Here is a 19,823-nt window from a genome sequence, read left to right as displayed (position 1 = left end):
GCCCCCGGATTCTTGGGTCAGTGAGGTCCTGGATGGTCCCCTCACTGTGCAGGTATTTGTCAGGTAGCCTGAAGCGTTCACCTGACCTACGGTCCTGTGCCCCATCGGTGCTTTGGTTTCAGGGGTACCTCGTCGTACCCTCCCTGGCAACCACTCTCCTTCACCAACTAGGTCACTGCTACACTACCCTGTCTCTAGACACATCCGTCTCTTGCACCTGTCACTAAAGACTGAACCACTGTCTCTCTCTTCCCCCCTGGTTGTCGTCTAGTGGACTGGACTGGCTCCACTCCTGGGTGGCCATCCATTGGGTCCCAGACTAGTCAGTCACCAATGATTGGGAGAGGGAAACTGGGTATGTTTATGTGTTTTGATGTTACTGGCACTGGTCTTCCAGGTCCCCGGGGGTAGGCCCTGCATCTTTGACAGGATGCAGTACCTTGTAGTGCCCTGACGGGCTCAGGGGCGCTACACTTTCATGTGTAGGAAATATGGCTCCTAGTGGATATTTTGATACAGGGCAGCAGTTATTTTAATCCTATAGTGATCACCTCTCTAAGCACAGCAAGTGTGGATGGTTAATTAAAGGTATTTAGGAATTTATTTATGACATAACCTTCAGTAATTTTCCCAAAGAATCCCTTTAAGATTGACCACAATATTGTATTGAGTGCTTCACTAAGCTTACCCAGCAATAGCAGCCATTACTCGGCTCTGCCATGTCAGTCACTAATAAGTTAAAGGTGTTGTACTAACTTTTTGCCAGACCATAAGGGTCCCTCAACTTACAACAGCTGAAATCCTTAGGCTAGGTTCACATTTCCGTTGTTTTGCATCAGTCACATGCGTTGCTTGACGCTTGTGACTGATGCGTTGTACAACGGATGACAAGAATAGAATTCATTGTTGGATTCCGTTGTAAAACGTGAGAGTGAGAGCGATCAGCTGATCGTTCACAATAGCCGGCCGCCGGCTTTTGAGAGCGAACAGATGATCTCCCGGGAGCCGGCTAATGAGAGTGGTCAGCTGATCGCTCACATTAGCCGGCCGCCGGGCGATTAGCTGATCGCTCACAGATGCCGGCCGCCGGGTGATCAGCTGATCTCTCACAGAAGGCGTTTGCCGGGCGATCAGCTCAACGCTCACAGAAGGCGGCTGCCGGGCGATCAGCTGATCGTTCGGCTGCCAAGAGAGAGCATGCGCAGCGGAATCAAAAGGATTCCACTGCTCAAAAAACGCTACATGCTGCGTTCCTGCCGCCCAATGGTCAGTTGTTCCATGACTGATCAGTCGGGCGGAGGATGCAACGCAGCATCATAAGTCACAATCCGCCGCTCATACAACTATATGGAAACAACGGAATCTGCTAAACGGATTCCGTTGTTTACAAGAGCCACGGATTGTGACTGATACAAATTGACGGAAATGTGAACCTAGCCATAGGCGGGCTTTGCACACTACGACATCGCAGGTGCGATGTCGGTGGGGTCAAATTGAAAGTGACGCACATTCGGCCTAGATGATACGATTAACGAGTGCAATAGCGTTGTAATCGTATCATCGGTGCAGCGTCGGCGTTATCCATAATTACGCTGATGCGACGATCCGATGTTGTTCCTCGCTCCTGCGGCAGCACACATCGCTGTGTGTGAAGCCGCAGGAGCGAGGAACATCTCCTACCGGCGTCACCGCGACTTCCGTAGGCAGGGCCGGCGCCAGCACCCGGCAAACCCGGTCAAATGCCGGGGCCCTGAGCTGCCGGGGGGCCCACTCGCGGTGGCAGGAGTGGCGCACCGCTACTCAGGGGGGCCCGGTGGCCGCGCTGTCACCGCCCCCCGCCGGAATCGAGCTTTAAATTGCATCGGCATCGCAGGTGCCGATACAATTGAGAGCAATGATGAGAGAGTGAGCGGCGCTCTCTCTCTTATCATTCTCCCCGCTGTGGCTGTCGGCGTTCTTCTGACAGCTCTGCAGAGGACCGCGGTGACGTCATCACTGCGCGCCTGCTGAGAGGTCAGAGCGAGCGACAGCAATGGACGACGCGCCAAGGAGACCGGATCAGCGGGGGAACGAGGAGACGTGAGCCGCCCCTCTACTGACACTGGGCTCCCCTGACTCACAGGCCGCCACTATACAGCGGCACTAGTACACATAGGGGCCCGGCAGCCGCTCTGCAGAGCCGGCTGCCGGGCCCCTATGTGTAGTGCCGCTGTGTAGTGGCCGGCCTGTGAGTCAGGGGAGCCCAGTGTCAGTAGAGGGGCCCCTGACCTGGAGAGGCCACCAGCCGTTTCTGACCTGCACAGCAGACGGGATCTCCATCCTGCAGGACCTGCGATGATGTCACGCCCATGTGACTGTGTGGGAGGAGACACAGGAGGCCGGCAGAAAGCAAGATACTGAAGGCGATTTGGACACATGATGACTGGTAATAAGAAAAGAGGGGATATGAGAGTGGGGGGGGGGGTGCAGGGTGAGTGGCATATGAGGGCTGCAGACTGTGACAGAAGCATGTGAAGGGGTGCAGAGTGTTTGAGAGGGGTAAGTTGGGGTACAGGCAGGGTGAGATATGTGGGCAGGGTGTGTGTGATATGGGGGTGTATTGTGTGTGATATGGGGGGTGCAGGCTGTATGGGGAGCAGGGTATGTGACATATGGGGGCGTAGTGTGTGAGATCTGGGGGGTGCAGGCTGTATGGGAAGCAGGGTGTGAGAGATATGGGGGTGTAGTGTGTATGTGACATGGGGGGGTGCAGGCTGTATGGGAAGCAGGGTGTGTGAGATATGGGGGTGTAGTGTGTGAGATCTGGGGGGTGCAGGCTGTATGGGGAGCAGTGTGTGCGATATGGGGGGTGCAGGCTGTATGGGGAGCAGTGTGTGTGTGTGTGGGTTATGGGGGGTGCAGGCTGTATGGGAAGCAGTATGTGTGGGATATGGGGGGTGCAGGCTGTATGGGGAGCAGTGTGTGTGTGTGGGATATGGGGGGTGCAGGCTGTATGGGGAGCAGTGTGTGTGTGTGGGATATGGGGGGTGCAGGCTGTATGGGGAGCAGTGTGTGTGTGTGGGATATGGGGGGTGCAGGCTGTATGGGGAGCAGTGTGTGTGTGTGGGATATGGGGGGTGCAGGCTGTATGGGGAGCAGTGTGTGTGTGTGGGATATGGGGGTGCAGGCTGTATGGGAAGCAGTGTGTGTGGGATATGGGGGGTGCAGGCTGTATGGGGAGCAGTGTGTGTGTGTGGGATATGGGGGGTGCAGGCTGTATGGGGAGCAGTGTGTGTGTGTGTGATATGGGGGGTGCAGGCTGTATGGGAAGCAGGGTGTGAGATATGGGGGTGTAGTGTGTGTGATATGGGGGTGTAGTGTGTGTGATATGGGGGTGCAGGCTGTATGGGAAGCAGGGTGTGTGAGATATGGGGGTGTAGTGTGTGTGATATGGGGGTGCAGGGTGTGTCACTTATGGGGGCAGGGGCATAACTACCGCAGTCGCAGGGTTGGAAGGAGAAGAGAGGTACTTGTTTTTTATTTTGCTGGCTGCATGACACATGGAGACCTGGGGGTGCTGGCTCCATGATACATGGAGGTCTATGGGACTGCATAATAAACATGAAGGACACCTTATACATGGACTAGGGGTGCATTATACATGGAGGAGTATGGGGCTGCATAATACAAAATGATGATTTATGGCGCTACATTATAATACATATAGCACTATGGGGGCTACATTATAATAAATGGAGGAATATGGAGGCTACCTTACACATGGTCACACATGGGTGTGCGTTATAAAACATGGAGGACTGTGGTGCAGTATAATATATGGAGTACTATGGGGTGAATTATAATACATGGAGAACTATGGGGGTGCATTATAATATATGACGGGTTATGTGGGACCCTTTATATTATACGGAAGGCTATGTGGGGGCCATTACAGTATTTGGAGATCTATATACAAGGGGGGACAAAGATACAAGTATGGGATGGGAATGTTTTGTGCTGAGGGAAAAAGGCTCTTTCCCTCAGCACCCAGCTTTCCCATGCTCTGCTATACATCTCTCAGCACCCAGCTTTACTCTGTTATGGGAAAGCTGGGTGCTGAGGGAAAGATGGATATCAGAACATGGGAAAGCTGGGTACTGATAGAGGGATTTCAGATCATGGGAAACCTGGGTGCTGAGGGTAAGAGCCAAGTGTCAGCATCATTATCCTGTACCCCGAGTGTCAGTGTCATTATCCCGCACCCTAAGTGTCGGTGTACGTGGAGGGGGGCCCCGATCCAAATTTTGCACCAGGGCCCATCAAACTCTAGTTACGCCACTGAGTATTAATCACTGTATTCTACATGAGGGTGCCTACTGCTATCTGGCTCTGCACTGTGCTATATACAGGCTATGCTATATACAAGCTATATGCTACATGAGGGTGCCTAATGCTATCTGGCTCTCCACTGTGCTGTCTGGGTCTGCACTGTACTATATAAGCCTGTGTACTACATGAGATAGTACACAGGCTTATATGAGAGATATGGGGGTGTAGTGTGTATGTGACATGGGGGGGTGCAGGCTGTATGGGAAGCAGGGTGTGTGAGATATGGGGGTGTAGTGTGTGAGATCTGGGGGGTGCAGGCTGTATGGGGAGCAGTGTGTGCGATATGGGGGGTGCAGGCTGTATGGGGAGCAGTGTGTGTGTGTGTGGGTTATGGGGGGTGCAGGCTGTATGGGAAGCAGTATGTGTGGGATATGGGGGGTGCAGGCTGTATGGGGAGCAGTGTGTGTGTGTGGGATATGGGGGGTGCAGGCTGTATGGGGAGCAGTGTGTGTGTGTGGGATATGGGGGGTGCAGGCTGTATGGGGAGCAGTGTGTGTGTGTGGGATATGGGGGGTGCAGGCTGTATGGGGAGCAGTGTGTGTGTGTGGGATATAGGGGGTGCAGGCTGTATGGGGAGCAGTGTGTGTGTGTGGGATATGGGGGTGCAGGCTGTATGGGAAGCAGTGTGTGTGGGATATGGGGGGTGCAGGCTGTATGGGGAGCAGTGTGTGTGTGTGGGATATGGGGGGTGCAGGCTGTATGGGGAGCAGTGTGTGTGTGTGTGATATGGGGGGTGCAGGCTGTATGGGAAGCAGGGTGTGAGATATGGGGGTGTAGTGTGTGTGATATGGGGGTGTAGTGTGTGTGATATGGGGGTGCAGGCTGTATGGGAAGCAGGGTGTGTGAGATATGGGGGTGTAGTGTGTGTGATATGGGGGTGCAGGGTGTGTCACATATGGGGGCAGGGGCATAACTACCGCAGTCGCAGGGTTGGAAGGAGAAGAGAGGTACTTGTTTTTTATTTTGCTGGCTGCATGACACATGGAGACCTGGGGGTGCTGGCTCCATGATACATGGAGGTCTATGGGACTGCATAATAAACATGAAGGACACCTTATACATGGACTAGGGGTGCATTATACATGGAGGAGTATGGGGCTGCATAATACAAAATGATGATTTATGGCGCTACATTATAATACATATAGCACTATGGGGGCTACATTATAATAAATGGAGGAATATGGAGGCTACCTTACACATGGTCACACATGGGTGTGCGTTATAAAACATGGAGGACTGTGGTGCAGTATAATATATGGAGTACTATGGGGTGAATTATAATACATGGAGAACTATGGGGGTGCATTATAATATATGACGGGTTATGTGGGACCCTTTATATTATACGGAAGGCTATGTGGGGGCCATTACAGTATTTGGAGATCTATATACAAGGGGGGACAAAGATACAAGTATGGGATGGGAATGTTTTGTGCTGAGGGAAAAAGGCTCTTTCCCTCAGCACCCAGATTTCCCATGCTCTGCTATACATCTCTCAGCACCCAGCTTTACTCTGTTATGGGAAAGCTGGGTGCTGAGGGAAAGATGGATATCAGAACATGGGAAAGCTGGGTACTGATAGAGGGATTTCAGATCATGGGAAACCTGGGTGCTGAGGGTAAGAGCCAAGTGTCAGCATCATTATCCTGTACCCCGAGTGTCAGTGTCATTATCCCGCACCCTAAGTGTCGGTGTACGTGGAGGGGGGCCCCGATCCAAATTTTGCACCAGGGCCCATCAAACTCTAGTTACGCCACTGAGTATTAATCACTGTATTCTACATGAGGGTGCCTACTGCTATCTGGCTCTGCACTGTGCTATATACAGGCTATGCTATATACAAGCTGTATGCTACATGAGGGTGCCTAATGCTATCTGGCTCTCCACTGTGCTGTCTGGGTCTGCACTGTACTATATAAGCCTGTGTACTACATGAGGATACCTAATGCTATCTGGCTCTGCACTGTGTTATATAGGTGCTGTGTACCACATGAGGGTGCCTAATGCTATCTGGCTCTGTACTGTGCTGTCTGGCTCTGCACAGTGTTATATAGGTGCTGTGTACTACATGAGGGTGCCTAATGCTATCTGGGTCTGCATTGTGCTATATGTGTGCTGTATACTACATGAAGGTGCCTAATGCTATCTGGGTCTGCATTGTGCTATATGGGGGCTGCATAGTGCATGTGGGGGCTACATAATACTATATGGAGGACAATGGGGGCTTCATAACACAATATGGGGGTTGCATACTACTATACCCCCAGAGTTGTATGTCCCCTCCACCCAGGTGCTGTATGTCCCCCACCAGCCCAGACCTCTCTTGTGATGTATATACAGCAGTGTTAGTGTGCCCTATGTGCGGCCATGTCTGTTAGACAAGCCGGGAGGTGAATGAGGCTGTTGCCGGCTTCCCAATATTAGAAATATATACAGGATAAATATATAAAAATAATGTGTGTGTATGTATGATATGTATCTATGTATGGCAGTGTATGACTGTGTCTAGATTTATGTCTATTTATGTGTTTTTGTGAATTTCTCTTTAAGTATGTGTACGTGTGCCTGTATGTGTATGTATCTGTGCATGTCTATGTGTGGATGGGGCCCACTGAGACTCTTTCGCCCAGGGCCCACAAAAACCTGGAGCCGGCCCTGTCCGTAGGTTATGCGGAAGGAAGGAGGTGGGCGGGATGTTTACATCCTGCTCATCTCCGCCCCTCCGCTCCTATTGGCCGCCTGCCGTGTGACGTCGCTGTGACGCCGCACGACCCGCCCCCTTAATAAGGAGGCGGGTCGCCGGCCAGAGCGACGGTCGCAGGGCAGGTGAGTGCATGTGAAGCCGGCGTAGCGATAATTTTCGCTACGCCAGCTTTCACAAGATATTGTACCTGCGACGGGGGCGGGGACTATCGCGTGCAACATCGCAGCATCGGCTTGCGATGTCGCAACGTGCAAAGCCCGCCTTAGCGATCAGCTACAATCTGAGGGAGAATCCAGTGTTCAATATCCGTACAGCTCCTTCACTGGGGTAAGAAGGTATTACACAGTTCATATTGAAATCTACAGGCTGTGCTTGTATGGTACGGACATGTTGGGGTCCTCCAGAGTGAGGGATTTGTAACTGCTCTCCTCTGACAAGGGTCCTGAAAGTGGAGTATTCACTTGCGAAAATGTAAAGTGCAACTAAACGACTGACAGTTTTTGTTATGTTGTAGGCTGATAAATGTCCTGTAGATTAGTGAGGGTCCTGAGGCCCCAACGTAGTACTCGAAAGCCTGATCAGAAGCAAGGAGCGTGTGAAAAGTGGTTTACGAGCTCCTTAGAATGTTTTTGGCTCAGTACACACTGTGTGCGCTCTCGCATGACGTAGCTCAGCAATTTTGTTTGATGACGTCTGCATTTTACAATAGTTTTTTGAGCTGTCAGTGGGATCCTCAAGACCTAGACCCAAAAGTGAACTGCAGGACATCAGGCAACAAAAACCTTTCTCTTCAGAGTAAAGGGCCCGTTACACGCTACGATATATCAAACGGTATGTCGTCGGGGTCACGTCATTAGTGACGCACATCCGGCATCATTTGACATATCGTAGCGTGTGACAGCTACGAGCGAGTGTGATCGAGCAAAAATACTCACCTTATCGTTGCTCGTTAGCACGTCGCTCATTTTCTAAAAATCGAATGTCATTCTGCACGCCGGTTGTTCATTGTTCCCGAGGCAGCACACGTCGCTCCGTGTGACACCCTGGGAATGATGAACTGCAGCTTACCTGTGTCCGCCGGCAATGCGGAAGGAAGGAGGTTGGCGGGATGTTTACGTCCCGCTCATTTCCGCCTCTCCGCTTCTATTGGCCAGCCGCTGTGTGACATCGCTGTGACGCTGAACGTCCCTCCCCCTTCAGGAAGTGGATGTTTGCCGCCGACAGCGAGGTCGTTCGGGAGGTAAGTACATGTGACGGGGGTTTACGACTTTGTGCGACACGGGCAACAAATTGCCCGTGTTGCACAAACGATGGGGCCGGGTGCGATCGCATGATAAATCGCCGCGTGTAAAGCGGCCTTTACTCCTTTTACTCCTGGCTGATAGATTAACCCTTAACAGAAAAAGATTGTAAATGTATATGATTAGTGGGGTTCTCAAGTATATGATTAGTGGGGTTCTCATGTATATGATTAGCGGGGTGCTAGAGAGCTGATGAGCAATCACTGGATGCCTATAGGGTACTATGGCTGAAGGCCGCTGTCTCTGCCATTTTGGTAATACACTGAAGCTCAACTACAGGCTAAGATTTCCTCTATATACTGAGGTATTTTGGTTTTTGCAGTATATAAATGATTGACAGATCGTAATTTCAAGTCAACTGCAGGGATTAAAAAATAAACAAAAAAATATAAAAAGGTTTTAACTATCTAAAAAATACAAATTCATTTCATACTCTTTTCCTACCAGAAAAATAAATAAATTAAAGGGAACCTGTCACCTAGAAATGCGTTCTGACCTATCAGCAGACGCATGTGTGCCCTAATTACACCTCCCTACCCATCCCTGTGCTGTAAAATTGTATAATATGAAAGTAATAAAAAACGTTTGATTACCTCCATATTTCGTATGTAAATAGCAGGGAATGTGGTCACAGGGGCGGCGCCTTGCCCTATGGACGTCTGCATATTTCCGTGGTATCATGCCCCTGTTGGCGTGATACCACGGAACGACATCCCCGTAGCCTGTAGAACAGTGGACAGTATTGTTGTAGTTTTCCACTAACTCATCAAGCAATTGAGGCCATTCAGCTTGTTTGGTAACAGATGCTGTTCGCAGCATATTGATGAAGGTCTGGTTGACTTTCTCACAGAGGCCATTCCCTTGGGGATGATAGGCAGTTGTTCTCAGCTTTTTGCACTCATGGAATTGGCAGAGTTCTTGAAATAATTGTGACTTAAAGGCAGATCCACGATCTGTGAGGACTGCTTCAGGGCAACCGTAATGTCTCACATATTCATGGTAGAAGGTAATAGCTGTAGTCCGAGCTGTAAGGTCTTTTACTGGCACAACAGCAACCCACTTAGTATAGTGATGATACAGAGTTAACAGACTCGGCTGGTTATTATGAAGAGGTTCAGACATTTTGGTGATGATGCAAGTACTGCCTCTTTAAGAATAATGACGACACTGTAGCTTTAAGGGATGCACTATTATGCACCAACACAATCTCTGAGATGGAAGGCTCCCCCTCTTGAATATAGCACTGCTGTGAATGAGGATTTGCACTTATTTGAGTAACTTGGAAGGCAGGAGAGTAGAAGAGCTGGTGCAGGTGCTGTTAACCCCAGCATATAACAGGAAACAGTCTTTGGCAGTACTCACTAGCAAGATAGAAGTTAATGAGCAATGCTGAGACTTGTAGTGCACTAAGAGAAGATAGGCACAGAGGAATGATCCTGTTCATGACGCCAAATTCGACCTTTGTAAGGGCCCAGGGACAGAGGACCTCAAATGTTCTATATGTCACAGTTGCTGTTCTGGCACGAGGGTTCAGGGGTCGTGTTCCCTGGGTGGTCTACAAGGCCCTGATGTTCCCTGCTATCCATCCCCACACAGTATCCACAGCTGATGGACAGTCCACAGACACGGTCTTGGGGATAACAGTTGCTTTAATACTGTGTCGCGGGCGGAGGGGATGACTCGAGCAGCGCTCCTCACCTGTGAGTGAAAAGTGGGTGGTTTGTTTAGGGAGATGGTTCGTGACGTCACCCACGGGTCGTGGTGATTATTAGCACCACCGCTGATGGTGACGGGGATCCCGGGAGCGATGGTAGGGAGCAGCTAGGATGTTGTCCCCTCTGTGGGTAGGGGTTGGTGATCCCGGGGCCCGGTGGTGTAATGGGGAGGCTGGATGGCTGGGGGTGCAGGGTTGCAGGGACAGCGCGGCGCGATGCCGGATGGCACTGGTGTACTCACTCAGACAGTCAATGACAGAGTCTCTGGTAAACCAAACGGCTGAATGGACGGGTCCCGCAGCCGGCTGCAGTGTTGTGCTCTCTCCGGATGGCTGATGGTGGCTGTCTTTCCCTGCACCTGTTAGAATGTTCTGACTCCTGTAGTTGCCCACCGGTAGTCCGCTCCCCAGTGTATAGGTGCCGTAGGAGCCCGTTTTGTCCGCAGGCGCTGGCCCTTGGATCTCTAGCCTATGGCGGTGGCTGTATATCCTCTCGATGTCCTCTGTGTATCCTCTAGCTTTCTGTCGGGTCTTGGTTGTTGGGAAACCCCTGGGGTTCCTGTCACACTTGGATTTGACTGTTGTCGGCGGCTCCAAGCCTAGTCGGGGTCCGATGGCTCTGCCTGTGTGCTTAGCTTCACTCCGCTCCCCGGTTCGGTACCGGCGGGCCAACGTTCGACCTCGGTCCTACGGCTCTGCAGAGATTCACTAACTCCTGCAGACGGCCATCACCGTCTGCCAACCTTGCTGTTTGTGTCTGGGCCCCTACCCAGACACCGACTGTTTGTGTCCTCTTTCTTTCATCTCCAAAACTAAACTGACTGCTTTTCCCGCCTCCAGACCTGTGAACTCCTCGGTGGGTGGGGCCAACCGCCTGGCTCCGCCCCACCTGGTGTGAACATCAGACCCTGGAGGGAGGCAACAAGGGTTTTTGTTTGACTGGTGTGACTGTCTAGGGTAGGGGGTGTGTGTGGTGTTATGTCTGTGACTACCTGGCTAGTCCAGGGCGTCACAACTGCAGGAATAAAGAAAAACAACATGGAATATACTGTTTGTTTCACAGTCTTTTGTGGGTAGGCCACGGCAAATACAGCTTGGAGTTGAATGCTGAAGTGCAATTAGGGTTCTGGAGCTTTAAGAGCACGATTTGTTTCAGATGTAATAGTGGCATGCTTTTAGAAGCAGATTCAGAGTCTCTTGAGCTTAGAGGGTAGATATGATAATAAGATTGTACAGACCTGGAGTCCTGGGGTTAATTTCACTGCTAGTTCAGACATGTGCAGTACTTGTAAGCAAATGTAGAAAGTTGCCCAGTGTGCTACGGGGATCAGACAGCTGGTGCGTGAACAATGCTATACAAGCCGCATATGACCGCCTGTGACCTTATCTTGCCGCGATTCCACTGTATTGAACTGTACCGCATTTCTGACAGATCCGGCATTGCGGTAGAATACCGCTGATGTGCGCGCAGCCTAACTGATTTCTTTCTGAACAGTGTTTTATTCAACATTACGCACTGTACTTCGAACACATCATTACTACCTGCACAATACTTGAACAAGTTCTTTACATAGGTGTTTTTGTGCCGCCCCGTGCTCGGCAGCCGAGCCACTCGGGTCCGGACCTTCAGTGGGTGGCTTGAGGGTCTCCGGACCCGGGGATCCTGCAGTCACTCCGATCAAAAAGGGGTTGGCGGTGCAGGGACGTAGGTGTATGGCCGGAGCCGTGTTTAAGTTCGTGATGCCACCCACGGGATGTGGTGAAGGTGGACACCACCACTGCAGTTACGGGGCACCCGGGGGAGATGTTGCGCAGCAAGTTGTTAACCCCTCCGTCGGTAGGGATGGTGGCCCCGGGACCCGTTGGGGGAGTTGGGCGGTGCAGGGAGAAGGGCGGCCGCAGGGCACTGATGTACTCACTATTAGTAAACGAACAACCAGAGAGAGGGTGCACCGCCAAAAATAGTATAAAGTATCAGAACAGGTGCTCACCCGTGCGGCGGGAGAACTATGCAGACAAGAAGAGAAAAGTACCGCACATAATGGGGAGCACAACAACAATAATTGATAAAGACAACCTTTATTTGTAGTAAAAGTTAAAAACCATTAAAATACAAAACACACACCTAATAACACCGCATGCGCCCACCGTTCAGCTCCAAAACAATGTTATGCATATTACAAATCGTAAGATACAAGCATTAATGATGCATTGCAATATTTATAGTAGCAATAAACAGCCTATATACAGCCGTAACAACCCAGGGGAAGTGCATAGCATGATCATATACCCTCGTGAGGCCACAGGGCAAAATTGGCCCAATAATACCAGAATATAGTTAGAATTATATGGTTTACAAACTGCTAACCAGGGTCAAATAGCCTAATATGGCACTGTACCTAAGCTCATGTACAAACCATAGGTCCCTCTAGGGGAGAAGAGGGTAAGGAGCGTGGAAGCGAGGACGGAGGGTAGGCATGGAATACTGTGAGCAAGGCCCACGCGTATCGCCGCAGAAAGACGGCTTCCTCAGGGTAGGCGTGCCCAAAACTACAAAATCGGAAGGTTATGAAGGGTATGTCATTGCAAAAAATATATAAATCACCTGTTTGGTGTGTTAGCTATTGGTCCGGACCGGTCCGTCATGGAGGGATATGTGCGGAGCATCGCAGTGTGGTATATGCGATGCGCGCCGCCATCTTGGAAAGTCCGCGCATGCGCGGGAAGTCCGGGATGGCAGCGCGAGAGGCTCAAAAAGCAGTGCACGCACAGGGCTGCCGTAATGTAATAAGAGGTATTTGCTGTGCGCCTATATCTATGACGCAGCCCTCCTGTATGTTATGTATGAGGGCACATAGTAAGAAAGAGACATCACCTAAAGAGAGGGAAAGGAGCATAATTTTGGGGTAAGGAGCGTAATCGGCTTGGAGTCCCAATGAATGAGTAGGAACAGAAAAAAGGTCGGGGGAAAAGGAGAGAGGAGAAGGGGAGAAGGAAAAGAGAAAAGAAGGAAAAGAAAAAGAAAAAGAAAAAGAGGGGGGGGAGAAAAAAGATGAAGAAAAATATATAAATCAATATTTTTTATGCTCAAACAAGAGCAAATAATTAACATGCACAGCAAGAATAGTGTAATTACATATAGTTATAATATGGAACCCATATATGAGTAGTAATATAGATACCAAATGGTAGTGTGCCAGTCACAAATATACAAGGATTGCACACATAGTGTGTAAGCAAATATAAAAGACCTCTTGACATTTATCATAAGTGCTGGTACGTGGATTCAAGGATCATTTCATCTTCAGAGCAGCTAGAACTGCCCTCTTTTTTCAATCCAAGGAGACGCCAAGAAGTACTGTTTATATATGTGCATACACATATGAATGTCCATAGTGTGCATCTTCAGAGCTGCTTAACCCACCCTCTTTTCAATCCAAAGAGACGCCAAGAAGTACCATTTGTGTATGTGCATACACACATGCATGTCCATAGTATGCATCTTCAGAGCCGCTTAAACCACCCTCTTTTCAATCCAAAGCGACGCCAAGAAGCACCATTTGTATATGTGCATACACATATGCATGTCCATAGTATGCGCATCAAGGCTAGCTGGAAATGAAGACATAACCTACAATAGCCCTCAGCCCAGTAGACCACTGCGCAACCAGCTCTGTCCTCACCTATTGTACCATCACCCATTCCCTGTAGACTGTGAGCCCTCGCGGGCAGGGTCCTCTCTCCTCCTATACCAGTCTGTCTTGTACTGTTAATGATTGTTGTACGTATACCCTCTTTCACTTGTAAAGCGCCATGGAATAAATGGCGCTATAATAATAAATAATAATAATAATAATAATAATAATAATAATGATGAACAAATGGCCATACGAGGAAAGGAAAAGAGATGTTTCGTGTCCTGGAAAAAGTAAAAATAAAAATAAAAAGATAAGAGACACCAATCTTATTAGCCCAAAAATCCAGTGAACAATAGTTCTTCATTTAGCCCCCCAGGGGCGACGGTATCCAATGTAAATATCCACTTTGCCTCATTCTGTAGAAGCCATTTGTGGCAAGAGCCACCTCTACCACTACCTATATACTTCTGTGGACCCAAAATACGGATACCTGAACAAGATCCCTGATGACGTTCCAGAAAATGCGCTGCAACAGGGGTGATGGGATTGCCCTTTTTCTGATCGGCAGCCGCCAGATTGATAGTTGAGAGGTGTTTCTGTGCTCTTTTCCTGAGCTCCTGGGAGGTTTGGCCCACATAAAGCTTATTACAGGGGCAAATCAAGGCGTAAATTACGTTTCTTGTCTTGCAATTTATGTAGGCCTTCAAAGCATGTACAGATGAATCCTGTGGATTACAAAAGTTTTTAGAAACAGGGCGCATGTATCTACAAATGCTACAGTCCCCACAGGGAAAAGAGCCCCTGAGGGAAATGCCCCGGTTTAACTTGCCCACCACTCCCGAGAAGTGGCTCTTAACCAGGGTATCTTTCAAATTTTCCCCCGACCTTTTTACTGTTCCTACTCATTCATTGGGACTCCAAGCCGATTACGCTCCTTACCCCAAACCTATGCTCCTTTCCTTCTCTTTAGGTGATGTCTCTTTCTTACTATGTGCCCTCATACATAACATACAGGAGGGCTGCGTCATAGATATAGGCGCACAGCAAATACCTCTTATTACATTACGGCAGCCCTGTGCGTGCGCTGCTTTTTGAGCCTCTCGCGCTGCCATCCCGGACTTCCCGCGCATGCGCGGACTTTCCAAGATGGCGGCGCGCATCGCATATACCACACTGCGATGCTCCGCACATATCCCTCCATGACGGACCGGTCCGGACCAATAGCTAACACACCAAACAGGTGATTTATATATTTTTTGCAATGACATACCCTTCATAACCTTCCGGTTTTGTAGTTTTGGGCACGCCTACCCTGAGGAAGCCGTCTTTCTGTGGCGATACGCGTGGGCCTTGCTCACGGTATTCCATGCCTACCCTCCGTCCTCGCTTCCACGCTCCTTACCCTCTTCTCCCCTAGAGGGACCTATGGTTTGTACATGAGCTTAGGTACAGTGCCATATTAGGCTATTTGACCCTGGTTAGCAGTTTGCAAACCATATAATTCTAACTATATTCTGGTATTATTGGGCCGTTTTTGCCCTGTGGCCTCACGAGGGTATATGATCATGCTATGCACTTCCCCTGGGTTGTTACGGCTGTATATAGGCTGTTTATTGCTACTATAAATATTGCAATGCATCATTAATGCTTGTATCTTACGATTTGTAATATGCATAACATTGTTTTGGAGCTGGACGGTGGGCGCATGCCGTGTTATTAGGTGTGTGTTTTGTATTTTAATGGTTTTTAACTTTTACTACAAATAAAGGTTGTCTTTATCAATTATTGTTGTTGTGCTCCCCATTATGTGCGGTACTTTTCTCTTCTTGTCTGCTCACTATTAGTAAACACACGAGTCCCTGGTAAACCAAGGTGATGGTGGTCGGTGCCCGCAGCCGGCTGCAGTCTGGTCCCCCACCCGGTTGGTGGTCTCTGCCTTTCTCCTGCACCTGTTTTGTGATGGTGGACTACCTGTGCTTGTAACTGCAGGAGTCAGCTCCCCGTCTTGTGGTTGGCCTGTGGAGCCCTTTGCCCACAGACGCTGGCCCATGGGATCTCTCTGCCGTGGCGGTGGCTTTCTATCCCCCTCGTTGGGCTGTTGCCTTCAGTAGGGACTTTGGGTGGGACAGGACCTATAGTCCTGGCCGCAATCAGTTAATTAGCTAACCCCCAGTAGCTTCTGGACATAGCTTCAGGGTCTGAGTACCCCCTTTGTGCTCTGGTTTCCGAGTTGGTTCCCTGTGTCGGTACCGGCGGGCCACTACCCTGTCCCGGTCCACCACGGTTCCACCGAGCTGTCTTCCTGACTCCTGCAGACAGAGGCCTCCGTCTGCCTCCTAGCCAAAGGTACCCGGGCTCCTACCCTGGCACCTGTCAGTCTGCTACAGGCCTGTCACACAGGCCTGACCTCCTCCACTGAACTCTCAAACTGATCTGCTGTCTTTTCCCACCTCAGGCCATCCAAACTCCTCGGTGGGCGTGTCCAACCGCCTGGCACCATCCCCTGGTGTGTCCATCAAGCACTGAGGGGGGTGACTAGGGTTTAAATGTTTGGCTGCTTTCACCTTGTTAGGGGACTGGTGTAGTGCGGGGCCCTATCTGTGACTACCTGGCCTGGCCAGGGCGTCACACTTTCTTTACGTTTGACTTCAAGGCACAGTTTCACTTTAGGTTGCTTCACTATTCCTGGTACTATTGTTGCTATTTGTCTGTCCTACTCCTTATTGCCTGGCGTAGAGTCCCACATTGCCATGGTCTCGTCCCGCCCACACTTACCTATTCGGTATAATGGTATTGACCATCGTAGGACATAGCTTGTTTAATGCACTCTCCATGCCAACCTGTTCACCCAGGTCTATGCAAAGCCTCCTCTTGAGGACTAGTGCCACTGAAGTAAGTCCACACTGCCTGGGAAACCTCTGTAGACTTTGGGCCTGGTATTCACAATGGCTTTCACAATGTGTTTGTGGGGAATATTTTTTACTGATATTCATGACTTGGGATCGGAGATGACTCTCTACCCGTCCCTGACTGGAACCCTTCCCGCATGCTCTGTTCCCGGATAGACCCCGAGGGTCAGGTCACAGCTGCTGCAGACACCTACTTTCTTTGGCCTAAGGTATTTGATGGACCTGCACACTTCTACTTGCTTTAATACTCACTAATACAGCTTTTTAACCACTACTCAACTGACTAAACCCGAGTCCATTTAAAGCCAGAGCCAGTTAGGCAGCTGAGGCCGGATGCCGATGCCCCCTGCTGGGAACGACCACAACAGCAGCTGCTACCGACAACGACCCCGGCAGATCAATGACAGCGGGAGATGATTGCTCGTACCCAGAGAGAGAAGGATCATCTGAGGAAATCTACGTTCCGTGTACGAGGCCCACCGAGGAGGGGCATGGTACACCGTTTTGACTCTGAGAAAGGGTGGGGTTTTCTATCCGAGGCCTGTCTTGCTGAAAAGGTGTTTGTTACAAAAAGAAATGTCGAGCAACACCTCCCAAGAGATCCCCCGGGCCTCAACCTGGAGCCTGGGGAATTGGTCAGCTACACCCGGCACTGGAGCGAGCGGGGCTGGTATGCCCTAGATGTTAAACGGCTCACTATGGTGGATGAGCAGGTTGTGCCAGCTGCTGCTGTTGGTTACCAGTCTCCCAGTGAGTGGTACCAGTAAGAAAAAATGTTAATACTGAAAAGTTAACGATGCCATAGAACTGTTAGGTATTGGTGTTTTCGTTTGTTATTTTTCCCAGTTTGCTGTTTTTAATATAGAAACTGCTAGAAAATGAGTGCTTTAATGAAACAGTTTAAACGGAACGGAAAAGTAACCTGATTTTCCTCTAGATTTGCTACAAGTGTACAACCAGTACAAGGACTTCGTTGTTTTAATAGTTAAGTAAAAATGGACCACGGTCACAGGACTGGCGTGACCAATACAAACTTGTGGCTTGTACATAATTGCACCTCCTGTGCCCACAAGAGTCGTCTGACACATCCCGGGAGCTTAATCTGGCCAAGGACCCATTTAGGTTTCCAGGGGAACCAGGTTATTAGGGTGGGGGGTTATTGGGATCCGGGACGTTGGGACTGGACTGTCGAAGGAAGGGACTGCAACGGGGTAGGTTGGGTCCCCGCTGCCATCAAAACCGGTGGCGTCCCCCTGTTAGCAGATGAACTCTAGTTTAGTAACGTTCAAGATTAAGAGCCTCCCTAATGTGGGATGAACCTGTTAAATAAATGTTATTCATGTTAACCCTTTTTTCCTTTACAAGTTTAATAAATGCTTGGTGTCCTGTAGCTCGCGGATGAGCTATGTTTAACCAAGGGGGAATGTGATGCCCTGGCCTATCAGGTTGTCACAGGGTGCCGTGCAATCTGCCCTTCTGCATGGTACCCGCTCCTCCTTGGTTACGGGTCCTGTCCCTTTGGTGTTGCTAAGAACAGGTATACACAAATCTTGAGGAACACACTGCACAACACCCACCAGACACCCATTGGGCGGCCTGAGGGGAATAGGGCCACCCAGATGGGGGGATGGTAGAAGGAGGGCCAGAAGTGTCAGTAGTCAGAGAGTGTCAGTGAGCCGTGACAGGACAAGGTCACGCTGCAGAGCTGGGCTCCTGTACCCATCCCAGGGGCCAGACGTTGGCCTGGCCTGGAAGGAGCTGGAACCCCGGTAGCAGGGGGTAGTGATAGGGGGCACGGTACTGCCACGGAGGGCAGACCGGCGGCCTTGTGCTACAACTGGGCAGGGGCCAAAGCACGGCGGGGTACGCGGACCCTAGGCTTTGAATAAGTTTTATGCAGCCCAGTAATTCCCCTGACGAGAATGGAATCTTCATGAACCGTTCTCCACCCGCTCCAAAATCGTGGTACTAGCGCAACAAGGGGGATAGGACTTCCCAAATCCATCCAGAAAATCTCAAGCGTGAACCCTGAGAGCAAGCTCACCCTGCTAGCCACACAGGTGAGCGGGACCCGAGTAGTTTCAGGTGAAAGGGATCCACACAGAGAGAAAGTACAGTGCCACAGGACAAGGCTTCAGACTAACCAGCAACGCCAAAAGGGCACGGACCCAGCGTGGTCACCCAAAGGTTGCAAGTCATTCAGGACTTTGGTTTACCCAGTGTCAGTGTCAGAATCTCTGGACTGTGTGAGTACATTGTGCCCCCACTACTACCAACGGGTCCCCAGCCATCCATCACTGAGCCCCAGGACACATTCCCCTGCCCACGGAGGGGTTAACATCACAAGCTGCCATTCCATCGCTCCCGGGCGCTCTCCCCCAAACGCAGCAGCGGTGGTATCCTGCCTTACCATGACCCGTGGGTGGCATCACGAACACTATCCAATCCTTTCACCCCCTTTTGTAAATATCTTTTCCCCCTTTTTCATTTCAAGTGACCGCGCGATCCCGCTTCGGGTACGGAGACCCCTCGAGCTACTGAGGATCCAGATCCGAGCAGCCCGTCAGCTGTCGCAGGGCGGCACACAAGCAATACCTGTGATTAGGCCTTCGTAAAAACCAAGATTCTTTCGATGGGTAGACACAGACACGGATACTGATTTCTTTCAGTAGTCTTATACTCAACATTACTCACAGTACTTCAAGCACATCATTACTGTAGGCACATTACTGGAACAAGTTCTTTACAGCACATTCGACTTCAAGGCACAGTTTCACTTTAGGCTGCTCCATTATTCCTGGTACTATTGCTGCTGTTTGTCCTTCGTCCTTCTTACTGCCTGGCACCACAGTTTCACACAATAAAGTCATAGAATCCTGCATGGCCATGGTCTTGTCCCACCCACAGGGACCCGTTCTGTATAATGATTTTGACCGAAGTTGGACACAGCTTGTTTACTGCACTCTCCATGCCAACTTGCTTGCACAGGTCTATGCTAAGCCTCCCTTTGAGGACTAGTAATGCTGGAGTCAGTCCACTGACCGGGAAACTTCTGCAGATTTCAGGCCTGATACTCACGACTTGGGAACAGAGGTGACCCTCTACCCGTCCCTGACTGGAGCCCTTCCTCCTTGCTTTGTTCCCGGTTTGACCCTGAGGGTTAGGTCACGGCTGCCACAGACACCC

The 19,823-nt window shown here is 50.2% G+C and overlaps 1 protein-coding gene across 1 annotated transcript in view; it reads right to left on the bottom strand.

Annotated features, from left to right (window-relative positions):
* LOC142312777 (elongation factor 1-alpha, somatic form-like) overlaps positions 1-19,525 on the bottom strand; it is a 105,646-nt gene extending 86,121 nt beyond the window's left edge. The window contains exons 1-2 of the mRNA XM_075351765.1: positions 19,385-19,525; positions 14,219-14,453 (exon numbers count right to left, since the gene is read on the bottom strand). Coding sequence (XP_075207880.1) covers positions 14,219-14,453; positions 19,385-19,525 — 376 coding nt within the window. The remainder of the gene's footprint in view (positions 1-14,218; positions 14,454-19,384) is intronic.
* Positions 19,526-19,823: the final 298 nt, after the last annotated feature.

This window comes from Anomaloglossus baeobatrachus, chromosome 5, assembly GCF_048569485.1.
Source record: "Anomaloglossus baeobatrachus isolate aAnoBae1 chromosome 5, aAnoBae1.hap1, whole genome shotgun sequence".
Taxonomy (NCBI): Eukaryota; Metazoa; Chordata; class Amphibia; order Anura; family Aromobatidae; genus Anomaloglossus; species Anomaloglossus baeobatrachus.
Note: the sequence above shows the minus strand (reverse complement) of the source record. Positions and strands in the feature narration are given on the sequence as shown.